A 24,460-nucleotide genomic window follows, 5' to 3' on the forward strand; every position below is an offset into this window, starting at 1 on the left:
AACAGTCTTAATTCCATTTCTGTATCTGCAGCTAGAGATTTTGGTTAACTCATTTCATATTCAATGTTAAAGAATGAAGACCTTCAGTATGTCTAACTATGCTATTATTTAATTCTCCAAACAATCTGAAGTCAAGATTCCTCTTCAGGGTCTCATATGTCAGGCCACTACATGATAAACATAGCTCTCTTTGCTCCTTCTGTGCTGCACACAACATTTCTTTTGCTTTCATTGCCACCATGTGTCAACTCACTCTTCGGGGAGAAAGCTTGCTATTGTTAGACCAGATAATCTGCTATGACAGCACTTCACTTTCTGTTGGTTTTTTTCTTGTTTTACTTTGAACCTTGACTTCAACACAGATGATGTTTACCCAAACTTTTGCACAGTCTGTTTGAAATCTGACATGGTTTTCATTCCATGATGACAGAAGACATCTGAGAACCTCTCTATTTTTCTTTCATTTTTTTCACTCCCACTCTCTCCCCTAATTCCAGACTCCGCCTGACTAGGCACCGCCTTATAATTCTCAGCTGATGGCCAAATGACTCAAGAACAAATGGAAACATTTCAATTTGGTCTGGTGAATATGCCCTGAACTGTCTTGTTCCATTTCTTGGAACAGAGTTGGCTGACCCTGAAATTCTAAAGTGAGAACTGTAACATTTCTGCAAAAGCTTCTAAATTGAAGAAAATGTTTGTGTCTGTGACAAAGATGCAAATTTAGGACTTAATTTGCTTCTAAAATTCAGAGACTCATTAGGCATATTACAGTGCATTTATCATTAACTCTAAAGCGGGGTCTTTTTATGTTTCCTAATTAAAACTCAAAATTGTCCTCACAGAGGAGTCCTTCTGCCTAAAATTTCAATCACAGTCTGAAGAATATCAGAAAATGCTAAGCTTTAAGTTGCTTATTCAACTCAAGTTTCTGAAACATAACTTTTCCTTCTCAACCTTTCTTTGCCTGGTTCCATTTGTATTTATTATCTTTAACAGACAAATGTTCTGAACTCTAAACCTGTATCAGCTGAGCTGCTGAAGCTCTCCTCTGTACAAGAAGAAGGTTCTTCTACTTTGTTAAATTGCCATTGTAAATTTAAAAGAAATACAAAAGATGTTAGTCTGTGCTCTTTTTCTTTTGCAATCATTCCAAATGCTACTATACATCAAGTGATGACTTTTGTACAATCTTGTCACTGCACATTCTACAAACATGTGATGAAAGACAAGATATTATTCTGGTACTAATTCCTGAAAGGAATGAACTAGACACCTTCCTATGTCACTGCATAACCACTGTCACCTAAAGTACAGTTATCATCATCTACTCATAGTCCTACTACTATTAATGATTTTACTGACTGATATTTAGCACAGTAATACAGAGAATACTGTCTTAATATCCCAGGCAATTTGGTTATAACTACACTTCATGGCCCTAAGTCAATTATTTTTTAATGCCTCAGAAATGCCAATTAGACATATTATGCAATTATGTATGCCACCACTTTTACTATACTTACGCAGCATCCATTGCTGATTTGTAAGTATTCTGCCACGGTTTCTCTGATTATTATTTCCAACATCTTACTCTCAAGTAAAGCTTACAGGTCTGAAGTTTCCTGGATAAGGCCATTATTCTTTATCGATGTTTCCTGATAAAGTAGTGCTGTCAGACTGTAAAGAAATTTTTGGTCATACTCATTCATCTTTCTGACAGAGGTTGTTGCAATGTAGTTAGGGCTAAAGTATCAGATACAAATGTGAAAATTTCTGGAGAAAAACCTTTGGTAGATTAAGTTATTTCCATCAGTTTCATAAATAAAACCACAGTAGTAAACTCCTGAAGAAGCCCATTGTACCTGGGTATCAATGGTTTTTTCTAACCTTTGCAATCTTGCAGTTTTTATCCTGTATTATTCTCAAAGAACAACACTGTCATTTCTGAAGCATCAAAACTTTTCTGGATTTTACTATTTTTTAAATTTCTTATTTCAAGAAGGTGGAAGTTAATATAAATTCATCAAAACTGTAGAAAGGCAGACAAGTCTTCATGATTCCCACTGAACAGATTTTTTTTCAAAGCCTTTTATGTTACAGGTAAAGAGACAGCACTAGAAAGATGGCATTCCAGGTAAAAAATGCCATTAACAGCAGGGAAATAAAATTTCATAGCAATGAATGTGCTGGAGAATGATGTGGACATTAATCTAGAAAATAATTAAAGAAATTAACAATATTGTGGAAATTTGCTGTACTGAACAGCAAGTGTGGATATTTGCTTCATTCAAGATAATTTCTTCTTCAAACTTGGAAATACTTGAGCTTCCCAAATACCATGCATGGGATTTTAAAAAAGCAGCTGCTTAATACTGATGCAATGAAAAGGCACCTGGTAAGACCTAAAAATAAACAAACAAATAAATGTGAGAACCTGGGGAAAGGGACTCAGGCCAGTATCTGGTGAAACATGGCAAGTTCAGAGACTTGAAAATATCTTACACTGACTAATTCCTTAATTTTTAGGCTGAACAACTTAAGTACAGTCTATGATCTCTTCTTTACTGAATTTGTATTGTTACCAAATGCCCTGATACATGCCATAAAAAATATATGTCCTATGTCTAAATAAAGAAGAAAATTATGTATAAAGGGAATAAAAATCATGCATGTTATGGAACACAGCTTGACAGAGCAGCTACAGTTCATATAAGGTCATCTAATTAAATTGTGAGACCAAGGGGGAAAGAAGTACACATTTATATTCTATTGTGTACATAAAAGAAGTATTTTGCATGTCATGTTTTTGTAATTATGGTCTATATAGCCGTATAACTCTTACCAGGTTCTAATTAAGTATAGCACAGCACGTAGTCAAAACCAGTATATTTTCAGTGCCATTTTAATGCTCTATCAGGAACACAAAAAAATTTATCACAGGCAGCAGACCATCACCATTTTATTGGGAAAAAGAAGAAGAGACTCTTGAAATGGTTTTAGTTGCAACTATGATCAAAGCTTTGTATTTTCCATAAGTGTTAAATTAATTTACATTTATTTCTACTGTTATGACTACAAATAAGGTTCTAAAATATGTATTTTAAAAATGCATTGCTTATTAACAAAGCATGTTACAAAATCTAAACATGTAATAATTTTATTTGGGATTTTGGAATAATTTAATATATCTTCCTGTGTTATTCAGGAAAACTACAGAGAAATGAGGAAAACAAAGCTTATTAAACATTTTATTTAATACCACCTTGTTTTCTAATTAAACTACAACTACAACCATGAAAAAATTAAAAATCAATTATCTCAGAATAAGGTGACTTGGAAAATTTTTCAGATATGCTCCTGGTAAATCTTCCATGTAAAAATAAAATACATCAAGGAAAAGTTTTTCCAAATAGAAGTACTGAAAATGATACATTCCAATTCCACTCCTGCATCAATGCCCAAAATTACTAGCCTAATTTCCTTTAAGATGTGTCAGTATTCTCCTTTTAAGGGATTCGCTGAGTTCAGAAAATTTTGGACTACTAACTGCAATATGTTCTTTGATATTTTCCTGACACTTATTCTAATAATTTCTGTTTACATCTGAAAAAAGAGATCAGTCAATCAGCAAAATGTACGTTTTCTTAAGCTCACCTCTCCTTAGGCCATACAGAAATAAGTATCTGCCACACCTTTAAATGCAAAGTGTGCCCTATGCACAGTGTAGTGGTATTCCTGGTATGAAAAATCTGCCACAATTACATAATAATTACATTCGGTAAACCATATAGCACACAATTTAAAAATGATGGATGAGTTGCAGGAAGATTTGAGGAAGTGTAAATCGTCTGTTCTTCTGCTTTGTCTCCTGAAGAGCTGTGAGAATCCACTTCCACTATAAAAATATTTTAAAAACATTATTATTTCTGAATGTGACTGAATATAAGAATGCTTTAAGTGCAGTAATTTAACATATCTTCTCTTTGATTAATGTGTGGTTCTTTTACATTCTTTTACATTCTTATTATAATAACTGCCACTATATCCAAGAAGCATTTTCTGAAAAAACACAAAACACTTCTGATCTGAACTTTCTCTGTTCAATTCTATGACAGTGAAGTTATAACTAAAATTCATTTTATTTACCCTTGTTTTAAGAGGTAAGTTCTATACAATGAAAAATATCTATGTAATTTTATAAGCAGTATATTAAAAATTGTTTTACTCAAAAATCCTTCTCCCCTTTCCAAACAGATGCCAGGTGGAATTTCATATATATAGCATGCCCTTTACAATGAAGACTTGTCTAATCACTGCAGGTTCGACTTATCTTTTTGCAGTCTATAGTCCATATCATTTCTATTGCTCATGTCATGCTCCTGATGTAACTTTTCAGTCACACTACATCATTTTGTAACAGTTCAGTGGAGCATAAATTTTAGCTTTTGGTCAGCTATGACAAAGTCTCCCCCAAAATTTTATGTATGTAAAATACAGCTACTCCAATTATAATACTGTATCAGTGGCCTTCTCACTCTCAATTCTTTTAAGAAGCATCACAAAAATTTGTCATAGCTCATCTGAAAGACTTCACTTACACCTGTGAACTAAACACAGGCCTACCAGGTTCTAGTTAACATTCACTGCCAGTCTTTTGTATTAAGCTCTTTAATTCTTACTTTTAATGGAATCCCTTTCCCTGTGAATATTACTCTTTTGAAGAATACGGACTGTCTGCCCAGTTGTTCTACCGATGCTCAACAAATCTAGAAAGAAATGTTAGTTTCTGTGAGTCTTTAATGAAAGTTTTGAAAAACAAGAAAATATCAACCATACATCCTGATGTCTTCACATGTAAAATTTAGTGGAAAAGGATATCTTTACAGATGTAGTTTTGTATCTCTGAAGATGAGTTATCTCCAGCCTTTGTTTTCCCCATAGTTTATGTAACTATAGATTGCCAAGTCCTAGGGCACTACTCACCGTAGAAATCCTATTCTTACAATATGACCATAAACAAATCCCCACTAAAGCTCATAAAAGTAGGTTAATGTTCTGTTTGAAAGATCAACCTGTCAACAACATGGTGGCTCCTGCAGGCAGTTTACCTCCTATGGAAACTCCTGGCAAAATTTTGTGAGAGACAAAGAAAGAAGAGATGGGAGACAAGTACATACACACACACCTCCGTGGCTGTATACATACAAATGTCTGAAACAATATACATGCAAACGATGACAAATACAAATACTTACTCTTGGACAAAATTTCTAGCCTTTCTGCATTCTCTTGCAAGGTAGTGTACCACTGGTTGGCTATTATAGAACGAACACCAGTAAGGCTCAGAAGCACTGCTGTCTCTGTTGGTCTCTCTATAGCAGTTTGTAGACAACTAAAGAAAATCAAAAGTATGCGATCAATGAACTAAACCCGCACATAATATATCAAAAAATATAACTAAACACACAATGCATCTTAATATAAAAGGGAATGCCAGACTGCATTTTCTTGTACACTGACCATAAAGTTTTTTCTAATGTTCTTACAGTACCTTAAATTTAGTACAAAGAATTTAGCTTACTTTCTCTCTACACCTTTTCATGATGCAATCTTATCATGTGGATTGCTCCCTGTCACATTATTGTTCTGGGCATCTCAGGAAATGTGAAAGGAGGACTAACACACTAACTTTGACAAAATACGGCAGAATACCCTTCATAAGACAGTAAAAATGTTGGGAATCAGGTGAAAAGACTTGTTAAGTTCTACTTAAGTTGCTAAAGGGAAACATAAAATATTGCAGGAACTGAAAGTTTGATCTTTGTCTTAAGCACGGCATTAATTTGGAGGCTTAAAAGCAAATCACTTCTGAAGCTGGATTAGGGTTTTTGCTGCTCAATATGTAAGTAAGCATCTTTGGTATTATTGTTTTAGTGATGGGAGAGGATTGATACTCTGTAGGGTTGGAAGTGCAGTAAAGTGAAGGCTGAATTTTGTTTTTATTAGCTTCTGCTTTTCATGGAGACTTTATCAGAACATGGTAATTAAAAGTTTTTTGCAATCTTTTGGGGAGATGCTATCTGATTGTCTATCCAGTTATGTGACTTAGTTTTAACTGAATGTTATTCTAAATGTTCTAGAAGCTTTTAGACTTAAAAAAAAGTCCTGTTGATAAATTACAATCTATTAAAGTGAGACTTCAAAAGTTCAGAGCTGGAAAAACTAGTTTAAGGATTTGTACCTTGTTTTGGTTTAGGAAATGGCTGTTTGGGGGAGCTGAAAAATGATATTAAAAATAAAAGCCTGAGAAGTTGTTTAAACCCTCAGAGATCTTTATATTTACATATGTAGGTGTGTGTATAAACTATCTTACACAATTCATTTTAACTTTTATATTGTTGCACTAATTAAGCAGTATTTTAAGAGAGGAAGTATTTCTTTTTCATGGAATGAATAATCAGAGAAGTCAAGAGGTATTTATGCAACCCTAATAGGACTGGTTATATGATTTAATTGGCTGCAGAACTACAGCAGTCCCAAAAGTTACATGAAAAAGATTTTTATATGATCTGTGTTAAGAGAACAGAATAGAACAGAACAGAATATTTTCAGTTGGAAGGGACCTAGAACGACCATCTAGTCAAACTGCCTGACCACTTCAGGGCTGATCAACAGCTAAAGCATGTTAAGGGCATTGTCCAAATGCCTCTTAAACACCGACAGGCTCGGTGCATCAACCACCTCTCCCGGAAGCCTGTTCCAGTGTTTGACCACCCTCTTGGTAAAGGAAATGCTTCCTAATGTCCAGTCTGAAGCTCTCCTGAAGCAGCTTTGAACCACTCCCACGCATCCTGTCCCTGGATCTGAGGGAGAAGAGATCTGCACCTCCTTCTCCACGTCCCCTCCTCAGGAAGCTGCAGAGAGCAATGAGGTTGTTCCTCAGCCTCCTTCTCTCCAAACTAGACAAACCCAGAGTCCTCAGCCGCTCTGCAGAAGACATGCCTTCCAGCCCTTCACCAGCTTGCTTGCCCACCCTCCTCTGGGCACATTCAAGGACCTTCACATCCTTCTTAAACTGTGGGGCTCAGCACTGCACACGGTATTTGGGGTGAGGCCACACCAATGATAAATACATCGGCACAATCCCCTGTCTGACCAACTGGCTATGCTGTGTCTGATGCACCCCAGGATGCGGTTTGCCCTCTTGGTGCCAGCGCACACTGCTGGCTCCCACTGAGCCTGCTGCCAGCTGGCACCCCCAGCTCCCTTTCTGCAGGACTGCTCTCCAGTCACTCCTCTCCCTGTTTTGACTTGTGCCCAGCGTTACTCTGTCCCTGAACAGGGTGCAGAACCCAGCATTTGTTCTTAAATTTCATGGCACTGATGATTGCTCAATGCTCCAATCTATGTAGATCCCTTGCAAGGCCTCTTGTCCCTCCAGAGTATAATTGGGTTATCTGAAAACTCAGCATAGACTAAATAACTCACGAATAGAATTAGGACACTAGAACTATTCTTCTTGCTTTTAATACCTTAAAAGTTATTTGTAGTGTGCCATCTGTCAAGTATTCCTAATAAACATACAATAAAAGTATATAAAACCTGACACTTGTCAACTAAAAAGCAAGGAAAATACTGAGGTGCTTTTAAAAGCTATAAGAGATCAGATTAATAACATTCAAGATTTTGAACAGGTTATTTTAACATGACATAGTAATTTATTTAAATTTAAAAATGGCTGACAAACTGTTCAGTGTATGAAACCTTAGACTCTTAACAGTTTATCTGTTAAAGGGCACTTTTATATATTAATTAGAACATTTTGAGAATCTTGAATTCAGAATTGGGTGGTATGTGTAATATGTAATACAGCAATGTTTCTGTGTTGCATTTTCTTGATCATTGCTTTGTAACAGAGCTTTCACCCTTTTTATCCCTATGTAAAGAATGAAGCTACAAGATAAAGAGGCTAACTTCTCCCTTAGGTGTAGAAATGAGCCCTTCTACTTGCAGAAGTAAATGACATTATTTGTAACTCAAAATTTTAACTTTGCTTTGAAATAAAAATAATTTGCCTTACCGTGGAGTTTACCAAAATAAACTTTATCTTACCTTTTGTGGATACCAGACTCTGTAATTCTTTGATAACTTTCCTTTGATCTCACCAGATCTAGAATTATCATCAAATGGCATTCTGGAAAAAAATATGTTACAGTAATGGTATTTGCACTAATAAGAATGCCCAAGATAATTAATACAAGTCAGTCAGGCCTTTCCTAAGGTGATGAATTTCTTGAACACATAGAATATAAAATTTATGTATTTCAGCAAAAATTGTCAAGTATTAAGTAAATGAACACTAATAAAGCCATCCTAACCTTATATGATGCAATTCTGCTACACTTTTCCACAGTGTTTTGCAGGTTTTTTTCCTGTGCCACCTTAGTATAACTAAGAATGAAGTCCATGTACCATCTTATTACAGGCTACCAATCTATATGACTCACTTCTGTAGTTACAAACTCTTGTCAGAGTTTATGGTATGCAGGTATGGAAATGTTATCCGTGCAGCTCCTCTCCACAAGTTAAGACCAAGTTACATTTCAAACACTCCTTATATTCCTTAAAGGCCTCCAGTGAAATAACTTAGAATACTCTCAAAATTAAAACAGCTTTCCCTACTGTTTGGTTTGCTGTAGCTTAAATCTGAGGTTAACAGCTGCAGAGGTTGTTCTTAAAAATAAAAAATACTTTGATATCAAATACTAAATTCCATAGAAAAGGAGAAGAGTTACCAGGAGAACCATCAGATGATGATTCAGTTTTTGGAACTTAAGAAATTCCAACATTTGGAAGTGGAGAAAGACTAAATTTCATTGTGAGGCATAACAAGAAAGCTGGGCAGCAGAATGACATCTGTATTGTGCAGTTTTTCCCAATTAAAAATCTGGATCTTGAAAAAAGCTCTTAATTGCTAACATCAATACTATGATATGATACAGTACGAAATAAACACAACTGAGAACAAAAGGCGGTGTAATTAAAAAAATATTTTTCAGTGTGCTTATCTCACTTGGAATGTTCATAGCAACCAGTCTGTCGAGTAAAATATGAGACACGAATCTCTCCATCCCGTAGAACAGAAATGCACTGCAGTTTGTCAGCAGCTGCTCCCACTCAGCTTGGCTGAAAGGAAGGAAGAAGTATGTTACTTTCATGTTACTATTTTACAAGAATATTTTTCAGAAATTATCCATAGCAAACATTCCAGTGTTACTTACTCTGGAAATATTTATAAGGAAAGTCAACATGCAAAGCAAGGAGATAAACAAGACTGCAGACTTCAATTGGAAGTGTAATAACTTATAGACTATTAATAGTAATTATTTTAATACAGAGGTATACTTAGTGTAGTAACATCTCACAGTAAACATGAGGCATAGTGTATTTTTAGATAAATAATCGATGTATGCACTGTACAGCTTTGAAATTCCAGTATTTAGTCTAACATTCAACAGGAGTGTTTATGTATGCACCCATCAGGATATGAAGAAATTAGGTTTTGAAGAGAGATGCTGCCTAGCTGGCAGCAAAAACTATGCCGTTTGAGAAGTAACAATCTTTGTTACGAAGGAACAGTAGAGCACCTACATATTGATTTTACCTAAGTAGAGACTATTTCAAAGGACTGATTAAACTAGCAGTTACAAAGGAAGGTACAGCGATGACTGTGCTGACTCACAGGACTTGTCACTTATTGACCTCTTGAGATCCCTGTGACCTTAAAAGTAAAGTACTTTATAAAGAACCAAGTGTGTTTATGAATAAACTCCATAAAATGCTAATCACGATCAGATGCTTGAAATTGCAAACTGTGAGAGGTACCTTCACCACTTTGCTTCAGGAATCTGTGCTCCAATCATAGAGTTGATTCAGTGTGCATGGAGGTGCTACAGGTTTTAATATTTGGATTTAAAACCAATTATGAACAAAGCCAGAAATTACATTTATGCTCACACATAGTTGGAATACTCATCAAAGACTGCACAAGTAGACTCTTGGTCAAAATTGGATTATCTACATATACTGTAACCTTCACACAACCAATCTAGCTAATCACTTCGTAGGCACTGTATTTCAGATCCCTAAAATACTGTGTCTACAAATCTAAATATGCATTTGAAACAAAGACAATGGTTAGCTATGTGTTTACCATTGCAGCAAAATGTGACCCTGTTTTATGACTGAACCCTCTGGCAATAGGCACAATTTTAAAAAAGAAACATGGATAAAACATGAAAGCACATAGAATATTACAAACCTTGGAACATGTACATTGCCTGTAATTCCTTCCCACTGTATTGTAAATAAGTCATGGTATTTTTCTAGGATTTCCTTTATTTTCTGGGAAGGACTCAAAGCTTCTGCAAGAACAGAATGTCATCATTATGAGCTTAACATGCTACAAAGCATCTTGGGCAATCTTAATTTTAATAATTTTAAAGTGACAATATTTAGGGGGGGGTCGGTCATCATTAGATCTTAAGTTTTTTGAAACCTAAGTCTGGCTTTTAAAACTGCATCAATTGTGTCATTTTCTGGGTAAAATTGTTTGTAATTCCCATTTGAAAGGAGTATGTCTTAAGTGACAAATATTATTTGGTAGACAGGTTAAAGATTTTAAAAGCACAAAATAGAAACTCGTAGAAAACTGTAAAGAGCTGAAAACACCAGCACTGCTCATGCAGTTCTGTTCCAGAAGCTCAGGGAGGACTTAAGTAGATGGAGAAAATAACTGAATTTCCAGAGCCCTGCATTCACAAAGGACTCTGAACCCAACTCTGCTCTCCAAAGACATCGTATATTCAATGATAATTCTTTTTTTTTTCTGACTACTTTTCCATACCACTGTAAATTAATACACTCCAGATACTGAGCACATGGTAAATGGTGTTTTATTTTGATCTGCTGTGAAGAAGAAACTGCACACATATGGGCACATACTCTATTACGCTACTGACTGTTCAGTCGCTTCTTTTGTGTCAAGTTTAGGTTTAATAACCATATTAATTAAAAACCTCCATTAAATCAGTTTTTGGCATTTGATATATATGCAATTTGGTTAATGAATGTGAATCAGTTAAACTATTGCACACACTGGGAAAAAACTGAGGTAAAATTGTATTCTTGAAGTGTTTGTGTCAGACTGAATTATCATATCCAGAGGAGAGCAACAGAGCTGGTGAAGGCCTGGAAGGCATGTCATCATACCATATCACAGAATCACAGAATGGTTTGGGTTGGAAGGGACCTTAAAGGCCACCCAGTTCCCAGCCCAGGCTGCTCCCAGCCCCATCCAGCCTGGCCTTGAGCTGCCAGGGATGGGGCATCCACAGCTGCTCTGGGTAGCCTGGGCCAGCGCCTCGCCACCCTCAGAGTAAAGAATTTCCCTGAAAAAAAAGGCTGAGGACTCTGGGTTTGTCTAGTTTGGAGAGAAGGAGGCTGAGGAACAACCTCATTGCTCTCTGCAGCTTCCTGAGGAGGGGACGTGGAGAAGGAGGTGTGGATCTCTTCTCCCTTGGATCCAGGGAGAGGATGTGTGGGAATGGTTCAAAGCTGCTTCAGGAGAGCTTCAGACTGGACATTAGGAAGCATTTCCTTTACCAAGAGGGTGGTCAAACACTGGAACAGGCTTCCGGGAGAGGTGGTTGATGCACCGAGCCTGTCGGTGTTTAAGAGGCATTTGGACAATGCCCTTAACATGCTTTAGCTGTTGATCAGCCCTGAAGTGGTCAGGCAGTTTGACTAGATGGTCGTTCTAGGTCCTTTCCAACTGAAAATATTCTGTTCTGTTCTAGTCTAGGGTAATGCAGTAAGTGCCTACTGCCTTGATAAATACATTCCAAAAGGAATTAATAACCCTCTCAAATATCCTTATAGGATTGTGTCTGTCATTGTACCCTTCACCTTTGAAAGGACTGCAAAACCTACATATAACACATGCTTTATCTGCAGTCTTTAGCTTTAGAATTACTCTGCACGTTTGGTGAGTCTGACTGCTCCTGTCCCAGTCCATTCTCACTCAGTACCATTTGTTCCAAGCCCATTCATGGCCTTCAAGCAGATTTCTTGTATAACAAAGATGATCATACAAAGCAGCAAATCCTTTCATATAATCTATATCGTTCCCTACACTTCTGATACTGTATCTTAATGGCGCATCTTTGAAAAATTAAAAATGCTATAACAAGTTCTTGAAAGTAAATGTATGTTTTTAATTGGATTACATAGTAAGAAAAGTTACTCAATCGATTATTTTCTTGGTGATATTAGGTCAATAGTTAGTGATATGAAAGAAATAATAAGACAATCTAATGTATTTCCTGAACCTGAACAGGTTATAGTGTTTCACTGATGCACCATTTGACAGGTGAGAAGCATTACTGTTCTGATGAAAAGCTGAACTTTTTTGTCAAGATCTTAATGTCATGACTTCTTTTTTGGTTACAAAGATTTCAGAATTACATTGATAGTCTGTGGAGAAAATATTATTTAATATAAATTACCTGCCCCTCTTCCTTCATTGTAGGGGTCCACAATATCTGATAAACCGTTAAGTGTAAACAATGCAATATAAACAACAAAAAAGAAAGTTTACCTGATATACTTAGTTAATTGTGAAAGGATACATTTAAAATTATGAGTATCAACAGCCAAGCAATTAGAGGGTAAATCACGATCAACTGGTGCCTGTAATTAAAAAGAATATATATTCTATTACATCCAGAAGTCTCAATCAAATATTAACAATATTGCATTCTTTGTGTCAAACAACTAATAAAAGGATGTTCTAAAGTTTTGAAGGTAGGATTAAAAGTAGCATGATACTCAATTATCAGTGGAAATTAAAAGCATATTCTGCATATACATACATTACCTATATATACACGTGTGCGCAAGTATACAGAGATATATATGCATATATATATTTATACAAATACGTGCATACACTGTACAAAATATTGCTGGGGGAACCATGTGCGTAATTTTAAGCAGCTCCTTGGTGGGTTGTTAAATACATCACATTTACACAGAAAGTATGATTTTTCAAAGAAATAACTCTGCCATTATTGCAAAATCAACAAGAAGCAAAATTCTTATGGACTTAGGTGATATTTATTCCACTTCAGAATTCTAGCACATTAATGAGAATCTATGCAAGCCATTTCTAGCTCTTTAACACTTTTTACATTAAAAAAAAAGTTACTCTTATTAAGTTTATTTTTAAAAAGTGGAAAGTTCACCATTTTGAGATTCTTTTTCCAATAAGCTTTTGGTTTTGTTTCTTTAGATACTTCAACATCTGTTTTAACTTCAGCCTCTGTGGAATTGAAGAGAACAGATTTTTGTTTAAGATACAGGCAGTTTTAGAAAATACAACTATCTTGAAGGACTACTTATATTTATTATGATGTAATAATAGTAACAGATTAAACTAGAAAAATAAAAATTAATTTCACATCACAGCAAGGCAAAGATATTCCCCAAACTCTCCTGCCTAAAAATAATGGCTTGAAAGTGGAAAACAAGCAAGAGATGTGATCCCTTAGACTTAGATTCCTTAGAAATGCTTCATTACTTTGCAGATTTAGGGTAGAGTGAAATAGTGATTACCAAAGCACTTTCTAAGCCTATTGCTTTATCTGTTCATTGTTGATATTATTGGCAAAACTGAAGCTTCTGAGAAACATGCAGAGATTGAAAGGGAAAAGAAAGTTTCACATTTTAATCTGATTTTTTATTTCTTTAAGGGATCTTTTAAAAGCACAGAAACTTGACTTATATTTCTCACTATATATATGACTATCACTCAAAGTGCATGTCTCAGCCAGTTATCACTGGAGTGCACTGCAAGTTCGTGGAAGTTTATGATACGCATTTTTACTCATATGGCTAGTTTATCTCTCCTCATTCAGTGGCTACTTTCATAATTGCATGAATAGAGACTTTTCAACTATGCTTTCTCTCATTTATGCACTTCTAAAATTATGCAACCATAAGAAATTTCACTTAAAAACCCCCAAAAAACAGAAATGGAAAAAACCTCCCACATGTTCTAAAACTCCTATTTCTAACATACCCCTAACAGTATATGAATGGGTATGTAGACTAAAAATACTCTCATCTGAGATTATTCACTACTTTTTCCCTTTAGAAAGGAGGGGTGAAATGGAAAAACTGAGGACAGCTTATACCAAAGGTGCTAAATATTACAGATATGAACACAGTACAAGAACCTCTCTGGAAGGCATGAAATATTCAGATATGAACACAACAGAAGAACTTCTCTGGAACAGAATACCTTCATGGCAGGGAGTGAGATTTTCTAAAATTAGCCTATTTTTTAGCTTAGGTCCACTAGTTTTAATAATTTACTTTAAGATGTGGTTTTGACTTCAGATTTTTAACTGCAGTAACAGAAGGTATATTTGATTCATACATGAAACTGCTTAATGCCTGCTTTTATTACTCACTTTTAGAATAAATGAATTTTAAGATATCATAAGGACAAGATTACCAACAGTCCAAGTACCTCACTTAACAAACTCATTTCACTCCAGTTTATATAGGGTGTGTCTCCAGTAATGAGAGACATCCATAAAGCCTGTGGGATCTTGATTTAGCTCATGCATAGCGTCAGAATCGCTGGATTGACCTGAGCCCTTAATGTTATCTTAGCTATACAGACAGGACATAGTTCAACGATTAAAAGTTTTTCACATTTGATATTTTGAGCTTATTTGAGTCTTACGCTAATGTTAAAGAAAATCAACAGAAGTCTAAATTCTTATTTCAATTTTTTCAGTACAGCTGGAAACAGCTTTGAAGAGTTTAAGACCATACTTTGTATAACTGAAACTCTGCAAGACATTTTAGATCCATAATTCTTTAACATGTAGAGTTTATTTTAAATTAGCTAACACTGCAACTATAGTAAGTCTACTGTACTATCTATTCCATCTAAAATAGTGGAAACCTACTGTATGTGGCATTCTTCCAGTAAAACATAATACTTACAATTTAAATAATAAGAACAGTGTATTATCTCGTTTGCTGCATCATTAAGCTAATCTAAAGAATGCTTATCTAACAGTACCTGAGGCAGCCAGATGTTCTCGATTGTAGAGAATCTGGAGTGAAAAATCTCTGGACACAGAACTTATTCCTTCCGCTTTAAAGATACTCAGAGCTTCCAAAGGCAATTCCATCAATAACTTATCTCCTAGTATTACCACACACAATCCTAAGTCCGTAGGTGTACCTGAAGAAATGTGACAGAACACAACTGAGATTTAGAAGTTCTCAATATGTGTATCAATAAATGAAAGCAGATTAAAACCCTAAATTTCCTCTACTGTATGACACCTGAACTCCATTTTACTGTGGATTAAGTGCATTATGCAAAAATATTTCTTTTGATGCCATTACTCCCAAGATGTTGTCAAGTTTCTATGCATATGCATTCGTGTGCACATGGGGAAAAATATCCCCTTATAAATAACCAGACATCTCAGAATTAAGTCCAGGTGTACTGCAGTGTATTGAGGAAAATGGTGTTTGGAAATGCAAAATTGCCTTAGAAGTGTTTGGCTAAACAAGGAGTTCTTATTCCATACTAACTGTCTTTCTGTAGGAAACTTTTTGTTTCTGTTAGTACCGAGTATCATTCTGACAGTATTTTCCTGTTCTACAGAGAAACAACAAATACATGGAAGAGAAGTTATGAGGTCTTTGCAGAATGGCAGAAGCAGCCAGCTGCCAGATTGCAGAATTACAGAATCACAGAGTGGTTTGGGGTTGAAATGGTCCTTAAAGATCATCTTGTTCCAACCCCCCTGCCAGGGGCAGAGGCACCTTCCACTAGACCAGGTTGCTCAAAGCTCCACCCTCCTAGCCTTGAACACAGCCTCTCTGGACAACCTGTGCCAGTGTCTCAGAAATAAATTTTTGCAGGTAAAAGCAAATGCAAATGTTTATCTTTTTCTAGTAATTTTTAACTGAGAAACTTCACTGCTCCCCACCATAAAGCAAAAAACTCATCCCCAAAGCAAGCCATGGACTTGATTGCCTCTTCTCTTGGAACACGTTTAGGGACATATTCCAGCATTAGGCTTGCATTAGGCAAAAAACCTGTGAGAATCCATACAGTAAAAAGCAGGAAAAGACCACATAAAAGAGATCAACAGACTTAAGATCTTAAGTCTTTCTCTTGGCCTTTCTCCTGAAAAGATTTGTTTGTCATAAACCCATTTTATTTAGCTTTCTAAAGCCTGTATAGTTTGGAAGCCTGTAAATACATGCAGAAGAATAGCTCCATCCAGTGTATAAATAATCTCTTTGGAAGTATACTAAAATACTTTACTTGATACAGAAAATAAACAGGCAAACCCGTTGCTAAAGCCTTTTTCTTATCCCTGGCTTCAGAAACATTGAAACTAAGGTGAAAGGATTTTGATATCTGTCCATATACATACACACACACATTATACTCAGTAGAGCACATACCCCACATTCTAGTATGTTTGGTATTCTTATCTTTCACTTTTATTTCTCCCAATTCAGCTGCTGAAACTGATGCGCGCTGTTGTCTGGGAAGAGGAATTACAGTGAAAATTACCAGCACTAATACTTATGTAAGTTATGTTTTCACAGGAGACACAAAGACAAAACTGCTTCAATTTCAATGACATTTTATACAAAGGATGTACTCCCTTTGGAGTAACTTTTAACTAGTTAAATCATAATGTTTCATCCTGAGCTCACTATTGTACAACTTAAGCTGTGCTTGTTAGAAATGGCCATTAGTCTATCCCATGGTTCAATCCTCTTAGTCTTGCATATCCTGCATATACTGTCAACATGTAGAAAGTTCATTCAACAGGGTCTGTTCTTGCTAAAACCATTCCTGTATTTGTACAACTTGAGTCACCATTCAATCTTCACAAATTATGATAAAACAAGTCTAAATGTCTTACCTGATATCAGAAAAATCAAACTGTGACAGCACTGGTTTCAGATATTCTTCCATAATTTCTAGTATTTCAGAGAAATCTGATGTCAAATCATGTCCATTATCATCTATTTTCTCTGTTGGCATCTATCATACACATTGCAACAAAAAACAGAATACTGACAAAATGCTAATTAACGTGGATGGAGAGGGGGTATTATGTTAAATCAGAGGCTAAATCAAATAATCTGAAACAACACAAAATGGAAAATATAAATACAGAAATTCAGTTTAAAAACTCTGTTACTTCAAAACATCACTCCTATCAGCATTTTGCAAAATATTCTAACATAGGATTCCACACAAGATGTCAATATTTATTATTTAGGCAATTAATATATTTCTGCAGTTTCAATGGGGAATAGCAGAGATGTCCAGCAGAAAGAAAAGATAACGTGATGCTCTAAATAACAGGAAAAAATTGCGAAAAGAAAACTTTGAGAAGTTGAGAGAAACTGCAAGATGACTGTAGAAGAAGGAAATGAAAGCGTATGGAGAGATCAGTGGAGCCAATTTAGGAAAAAACTACACAGAATGAGGATAATAGGTAAGAGGAGAACAGAATCACGTAAGAGAAGATGACACTGAAATCTGAAGCTTCTAAAAGCCAATATAGATGGACACAAAACCAGTAACTGGAAAAATGAGCCCAAGTAAATGGTGAATACTGTTGGTATTAGTGAATGGACTTCACCAAAGCTTCAAACCTCTGTTTGAGTAGCTCTGTGCAGGCTGCATGCATAATTACTGAAAGCTGTAATGCACATGCATTTTAAAAACCTAAGCCACTCTTCTTTTTTCGTCTGTTCTGTCTGACACCTTATCACCTTTTTCTTTACTTATGCAACTACAGCAATATTTATATAACTTGTCATTACAACAAAGGCAGGCCATGGACAAGACAAAAAATGATCAATACTTCAACCATCTGCAATAATCCCTATTTTAACTGAAAGAAACTAACATGATGAGTAAAACAGAATTATAATTCCAAGAACCACGTGTCAAAATTGTGTGATTAAAACAATGAAAACTTGTACAGAAAATTCAGTATGATCTGTATTTTTACCTTTATATTAATGATAGAAATAGATCTATACCAGCTTTTGCTAATATGCTGTATTTAACAGTGAATTTTGATTGACACTGACAACCCCAAGTTTTGTCTAATGGAGACCAAATTAATGTAAATTAGAATGCTAGGATGTAGACGTGCATATTTCATGTGGAGAAAACTCTGTCACCTTGCAGCTTAAAACCTCATGTGAAAGTCACAGGCTTTTCCACTGTACCTTAATGCTACACACGTTCACCGATTGTGGAAAACAATGTTCTTACATAACTGAGCCTTCTTACAGAAACAGAAAACTAGAATTTAAGAGTGTCCATAGCTACAAACTTGGGATTCCAATGACATGTCCTTGAAGCAAAATTTTCTAAGAGTTCGATCAACTGTGTCCAAATAAACAGCTATAGTGCAAAAGACAAGTGTGCCACAGAAAGAAACTTTTCTGTGTTGGAAAACAGTAATAAATCTGTGGCTAAGATAGTTTAATTTTGATTAAAGGGTTGAGATCTATGATTCTATTTTTTTTCCTGAGACAGCTTGGGCTTTCATGTGATATGAAAGGCAATGTACATTTGCAAATGCAAGTCTTAAAGGTATAGCGCATTTTCAAGTAAATTGATCTCAACTACATCAATTTTCAGTTCTGATAAACTACTGAACATTTCAAAGCTGCTGAATGACACTGAAAATAGTAACAGAGTAACACAGAAAGATTTAATTTTGAAGAAGATTACATACCATTTAGCAAGTATGAAGACCAGGGATGCTACACTTGGAATAAACTGAAAATTCTGCATAAAGAGTGTTTATGATAGTTTTTTAGTATGTTTTTCATCCTGTTTTAAATATAAGGTAATCAAATATATTACCACATCTGTTTCGGAGACACACTCTTGCACGTTTTGAATGACAGCCTGTTTACCACGACTCCTCATCTTTTGCTGCTTGTAAAGACGCACTTTTTCCAACAAAGTACAAAATGTTTCAGGATTCACAGGAAACTGGGAAACTTCAGCTTGCACTATTAAAAGGAGGAAAACACCATCTTAAGAATCCTTGAGACATCATATTTTTTCTTGAAGAAATGATTGTTCAGAGACCATCGGTTTTCTAAAGCCATGGTCTTCTTTGAAAGTGAAGTAACTGTTTACATATGTATTTAGCCCAAAATATATACAGAAAACTACAGTGAAAAAATCTCTACAATTATCTGTAACAACTTTAGTCTTCAAATATAAACAAAAATTCTGTGAATTGTGACTAAATACATTATATTTGATAATGAAACGCAGGTATTTAGGTATTTACTTTTCGTTGGTATTAGTAAAATCTATTAATTATTTTTAAAATTATTTTAAAATTTTAAAAACTGCAGAAGTGAAAGATACAAGTTTTCTCATAACATCAGTGCAATGATTTTTATCTCTTAAATGTAAGAAGCTCTTACCCAGTGGCTGAGTGGGTTCTCCTTTTTGCTGTGCAGTACTTACTGATTGAGATGTCAGAAGTGAACTGTACAAATTTGATCTGTGGAAAGCAGAAAACTGCTGAGTAGATTATTTGACTGCTCAGCCTTGTATATATGAAGCAAATTTATTAGATGAGCAATTATTACCCTCTACTTTAACATGTTCAAAAACACTCTCAAGATGCAATATATACCCCCACCTTGCAGTGCAAAAACCTGCAAAATCTGACTGGAACAAACTGAGAGCTGTAAGAAAAGTTCTTTCATTGCTATATATCCTGTAAGGTAGATTCTTATTTGTTCCATAACTGTTTAAGACTTTTCACGACTGGTGAAGGTACTTATAGTCAGTTGCTATAGCTCAATCTACGAGTTAGGCACTAATTAGGCTGCAGTAATGATACCATTTGTGGCTTTATAAAGCTAAATATGACACCCCCCCCAACATTTTCAAGAGCATAAGCAGTAAGAACTGGAATATATCAACAAAATTTAGGATGATACCAGGAATGGCCTGAAACCTTTCAAGTGACCTCTGGAGATTTAAGAGATGATTAGGGAAATCAGAAGTACAAAACCACACACAGCTTTGAGCTGCAGGCTGTTTTATTTATATATTAATTTGTTCACAATCCTAAAATTTAATTAAGTCCAGAAAAATAGAAGTAAAAGGTAATAAACTACCAAAATAGTGATGATTTACAGTTAAAAAAAAAAGATTACATTTGTAACAAACAGAATACTAAACCAAAATGATGGAATTTTATACCTGTCTTCTGAATGCTGGAGAATAATTATGTAGAAATTAGATGGCAATTCATCCATTATATTAAAATGTTCAACAGGAATACAGAGATTTTTCCATGCCTGTACAATAATTCAAAAGTAGCATTATTTTAATAGATTTTTATAAACCCCAATCTTACTTCCTTCATCAGAAAATTGATAATGATTCTAGGAAAGAAGGTGCTAATATAAAAAAAAAAAAAAAAAAAGCCAAAACAATCACTCAGCAGATGTGTCAGGACAGGAGGCTCAGTCCAAACAACAGGAAACACTTTGTCACTGTAAGGGTGACCAAGCACTAGCACAGGTTGCCCAAGTAGGTTGTGGAGTTTCCACCCTTGGAGATATTCAGGAGCCATCTGGACACTGGTCAAATGGCCCTGCTTGAGCAGAGGGGCTGGACAAGATGACCTTCAGAAGCCTTTTTTTAGCCTCAACCATTCTGTGATCATTTGATTTTTATGCAGCACAGAAGAACTTACAATTTTAAAAAAATTACAAATACTGTAACTTATTCCAGTCTTCACAACATGACTTTTTTGGCCACTACACTACTTGTGAAGTTGAAATGCTATCAAATCCTTGCAGAATATTAGCAGGGAGGGACCTTTCATTGTAACTTTTGTTTGTAAAAGTCCCTCATAATTCTGTTAAAAATGGATACCTTACCAAAAGGAACTACGTAAAATTGTATTTGGTTTATGTGGCAAGGTTTTGGTAGCAGGGGGAGCTGCAGGGGTGGTTTCTTTGAGAAGACACCCAGGAACTGCCCCCATGTTGACAGAGACAGTTTCAGACAGCTTCAAGACAGACCCACTGCTGATCGAAGCTGAGCCCATCAGCAACACTGGTGGCGTCTCTGTGATAAACATATTTAAGAAAGGGTAAAACCACTGCACAGCAGCTGGGAGTAAGAAAATGCACGAGAAACAGCCCTGTGGACACCAAGGTCAGTGCAGAAGGAGGGGGAGGAGGTGCTCTAGGTGCTGCAGCAGATTCCCCTGCAGCTCATGTTGAAGACCATGGTGACACAGGTTGTCCCCCTGCAGCATATGGAGACCCATTGTGGAGCAATGTCCACGCCGCAGCCTGTGAAAGACTCCATGCCAGAACAGGTGGATATGCCTTGAAGGGCAGTGTGCCGCTGTGGAGAGCCCGACCTGGAGCATGCTGCCGGCAGGCCCTGTGGCCAGCACCCACGCTGGCACAGGCTGCCGGCAGGACTATGGCCTGTGGGGGACCCGCACTGGAGCAGTCCGCTCCTGAAGGACCACAGCCCACGGAAGGGACCCACGCTGGAGCAGTTTGTGAAGAACTGCAGCCCATGGGAAAGACCCACGCTGGAAAGGTTTGTGAAGGACTGTCTCCTGTGGGAGGGACCCCACACAACCCGCATTCCCCGTTTCCCTTCTGCCACTTGGGCGGCCCGGGGTGAAGGGAAAAGAATCATGAGTGAAGCTGAGCCTGGGAAGAAGGGGAGCAGGGGGAAGATCTTTCTTAGTTTTGTTTTTATTTTCTGCTATCCTACTCTGTTATTAATTGGCAATAAATTCATTTCCACAAGTCAAGTTTGTTTTGCCCTGGACAGTAATGGGTGACTTGAGCCCTGCCCTTATCTTGACCCATGAGCTTTTCATCATATTTTCTCCCTCTGTCCTGCTGAGAAGGAGAAGTGATAGAACAGCTTGCTGGGCACCTGGCAATCAGCCAGGGTCAACCCACCACAAATATATTGTACTAAAGAATATACAACCTTTTTCTGAGAAAACATGACAAAAACCAACCAAAAACCTCCTAGTGACTAAACAGTCTGATTCCAGATGAAAAACCAGTCCTAATACAGGAAGGTCCATAAATGTCTTTTGAGACTGCTGCCTTTAAGCATCCATGTTTATGTTTTTCAGATTGAAGTTCTATGTGCTTAAGCACACTGGGTACACTCTGGGTATGCCTATGTTATCAAGTGCAACAGAACATCAGGAGCAGAATTATACACTGCACACTTTTCATTTATTTTTACTTCAGACTACCTCTGGATGGCCCCTGGACTGAACGCCTGTTCAACGTGGCTTGAGTGCATCAGAGAACCTAGTGCGGTTTTTGTCCAAGAGAAACCCAGCTCATACCATCATTGTACCATCATGAAAATCAAAGCACTGTAAGCAACAACAACTGGGAGATTCACTTTGAAAGTGCACTCTCGATCTGAACTAATAATATCAACTGGATTTTAAAAAACACTAATATACCCTCAGAGAGAACTACTTCAGTCACCAGTCTGCTTTCTTGCACCTCACATTTCCAGGAATCATGCAGTTGAAGAATGCAGCCATGAACAGTGGTCTTGATAGCCACCTTTTCTTTCCCGAGCTACTGCAAGAGGTACAGATATGGTGGGTGCTGATGAATGTTTCAGCTAGGATATCTGTTACCAGTTAGATTATTACAGCAACTCAAAAACAGTGGCTTCTAACCAAAATATTATCCTATTCCTTCTGCTAAATAAGGTAATACAGCACATACTGAGAAAAGCCAAGATTAGCCCAAACCCACTATTTTTCTTACCCTGTACTCTTATCTCTGCTTGCCACGTTTTGTAAATGCTTAAACCCTACCAGCTAGTGCTAATCTTTTGCATCTAACTTGCTAGCAGTTTTTAATTTCACTCAGTTCTAACCTAGAGCCTTCCAATCTTAGTTTTGGTATCCACTTTTACATCTTAGACATTGGAAGAATACACAGTTCTCAGCCAGCAGAGACCGAAAGATAAGAGTACTTAATTCCCAGAAAACTTTATCCATTATTTGCTCCAGAACTACAAGTCACACGAATTACATTTTACTGGTTGGTTTATTTAAGTATCCAGTTTGCAACACTACAGTTTAGTTGATGCCCTGTTTCCTTGATAAGAGTGCTTTAAAAAAAAATTAAAAAATCAGGCTCCTTTCTTAGGGTAACACTTGCATGAACACATGAGTATCTCAAACAAGATGACTGGATGCTCTCCAGATGGTGACAGGAGTCTCTGTTGCAAGAGTCCTTTACAATGGCATTGTCAACTCGACTGGGCGAGACTCACATGGAATTAATGATTTAAGTGTGCAGACAGCACAACTCTGACATCCAGCTATACTGAACTACCTACAAGACAAACTGGAACTGCATCCTTAAAATCTCACTTCTGACTTAAATTACATAGCTCATGCCACATGGATAACCTAGCACAAACAAAACCACAGGACCATACATACTATAGTAATAAAAATTCATGACCAAGTCAACCCATGACTGAAATTAGGAAAACAAAAAAAAATAAGATTTTAAAGAGAACAGATCAAATATTATTGAATCCCAGGAATAACTGAAACGATATGCCTCTGTGTGTGTGTGTGTATACATGCATGCATACATACATATATGTCACAGACCCCTAATAAGTAGCACATCTCAAAAAGTTACCATTGAAGTAGCAGTCAGTTGCTGTTCCACCTGTTTTAGAAGATCACTTGTGTTCCTATTTTGTTTTAAATGATTCTGAAGATGCAGTAATGCTGCCAGCTGAGAGCTGCTGGTGTCAGACGTAACTGTTAGAAGGATACTCTTCATCATCATAGATGCTGAACAGCTCTGCAAAATTTTTATATGTTTATTTTCCCTCACCAAAATAATACAAAAACATATATATTCTATGTTTGTTGTAACATATATGTATGTTAAAGAAGTCTCTTGCTTGAAAGGTGAGATAGATTAGCAAATGCAGACAGTCTGGCAATAACTTCTGAAGATTTCTTAGATATGAATAGAGAGAATCGACTTCTTTGACTACATTTATCATCTATGTTCCTGCATTTAGTCATCTAAGGTCTACATGGAAAGGTAAATGCCTGTGTTCTGAATTTAGCCTTTCAAGTAAGCTCTTTTCTGTGCTTCTGTGCCTTTTACTGTATAGCCATCACTTCACACATTTTAACAGACATCCTACAAAGAGCAATATGAAAGGTAAGACCTTCTATCTTTTTCTATCAGCAAACACACCAATCCTGTCCTTTGAACTGATGGTTGC

The 24,460-nt window shown here is 36.3% G+C and overlaps 1 protein-coding gene across 17 annotated transcripts in view; it reads right to left on the reverse strand.

The window, feature by feature from the left end:
- CFAP46 (cilia and flagella associated protein 46) overlaps positions 1-24,460 on the reverse strand; it is a 99,225-nt gene that overhangs the window by 15,549 nt on the left and 59,216 nt on the right. For 8 of the 17 annotated variants that reach the window (XM_055719861.1, XM_055719860.1, XM_055719857.1 and 5 more), the window contains 16 exons: positions 23,857-24,024; positions 20,381-20,478; positions 19,591-19,670; positions 19,013-19,164; positions 17,040-17,161; positions 16,570-16,652; positions 15,161-15,325; positions 13,308-13,384; positions 12,693-12,753; positions 12,570-12,605; positions 10,325-10,427; positions 9,077-9,189; positions 8,116-8,197; positions 5,259-5,395; positions 4,683-4,769; positions 2,890-3,898 (listed from right to left, as the gene is read on the reverse strand). In XM_055719861.1, the coding sequence (XP_055575836.1) occupies positions 3,762-3,898; positions 4,683-4,769; positions 5,259-5,395; positions 8,116-8,197; positions 9,077-9,189; positions 10,325-10,427; positions 12,570-12,605; positions 12,693-12,753; positions 13,308-13,384; positions 15,161-15,325; positions 16,570-16,652; positions 17,040-17,161; positions 19,013-19,164; positions 19,591-19,670; positions 20,381-20,478; positions 23,857-24,024 (1,701 nt within the window). In that variant the 3' untranslated portion in view covers positions 2,890-3,761. Of the gene's footprint in view, positions 1-2,889; positions 3,899-4,682; positions 4,770-5,258; positions 5,396-6,744; positions 6,918-8,115; positions 9,190-10,324; positions 10,428-12,569; positions 12,606-12,661; positions 12,754-13,307; positions 13,385-15,160; positions 15,326-16,569; positions 16,653-17,039; positions 17,162-19,012; positions 19,165-19,590; positions 19,688-20,380; positions 20,479-23,856; positions 24,025-24,460 lie in introns of those variants that run through there. The other 9 variants (XM_055719864.1, XM_055719865.1, XR_008733791.1 and 6 more) reach the window with 8 other exon arrangements.

The sequence above is a fragment of the Falco cherrug genome, chromosome 9 (genome assembly GCF_023634085.1).
Source record: "Falco cherrug isolate bFalChe1 chromosome 9, bFalChe1.pri, whole genome shotgun sequence".
In the NCBI taxonomy this organism is placed as follows: Eukaryota; Metazoa; Chordata; class Aves; order Falconiformes; family Falconidae; genus Falco; species Falco cherrug.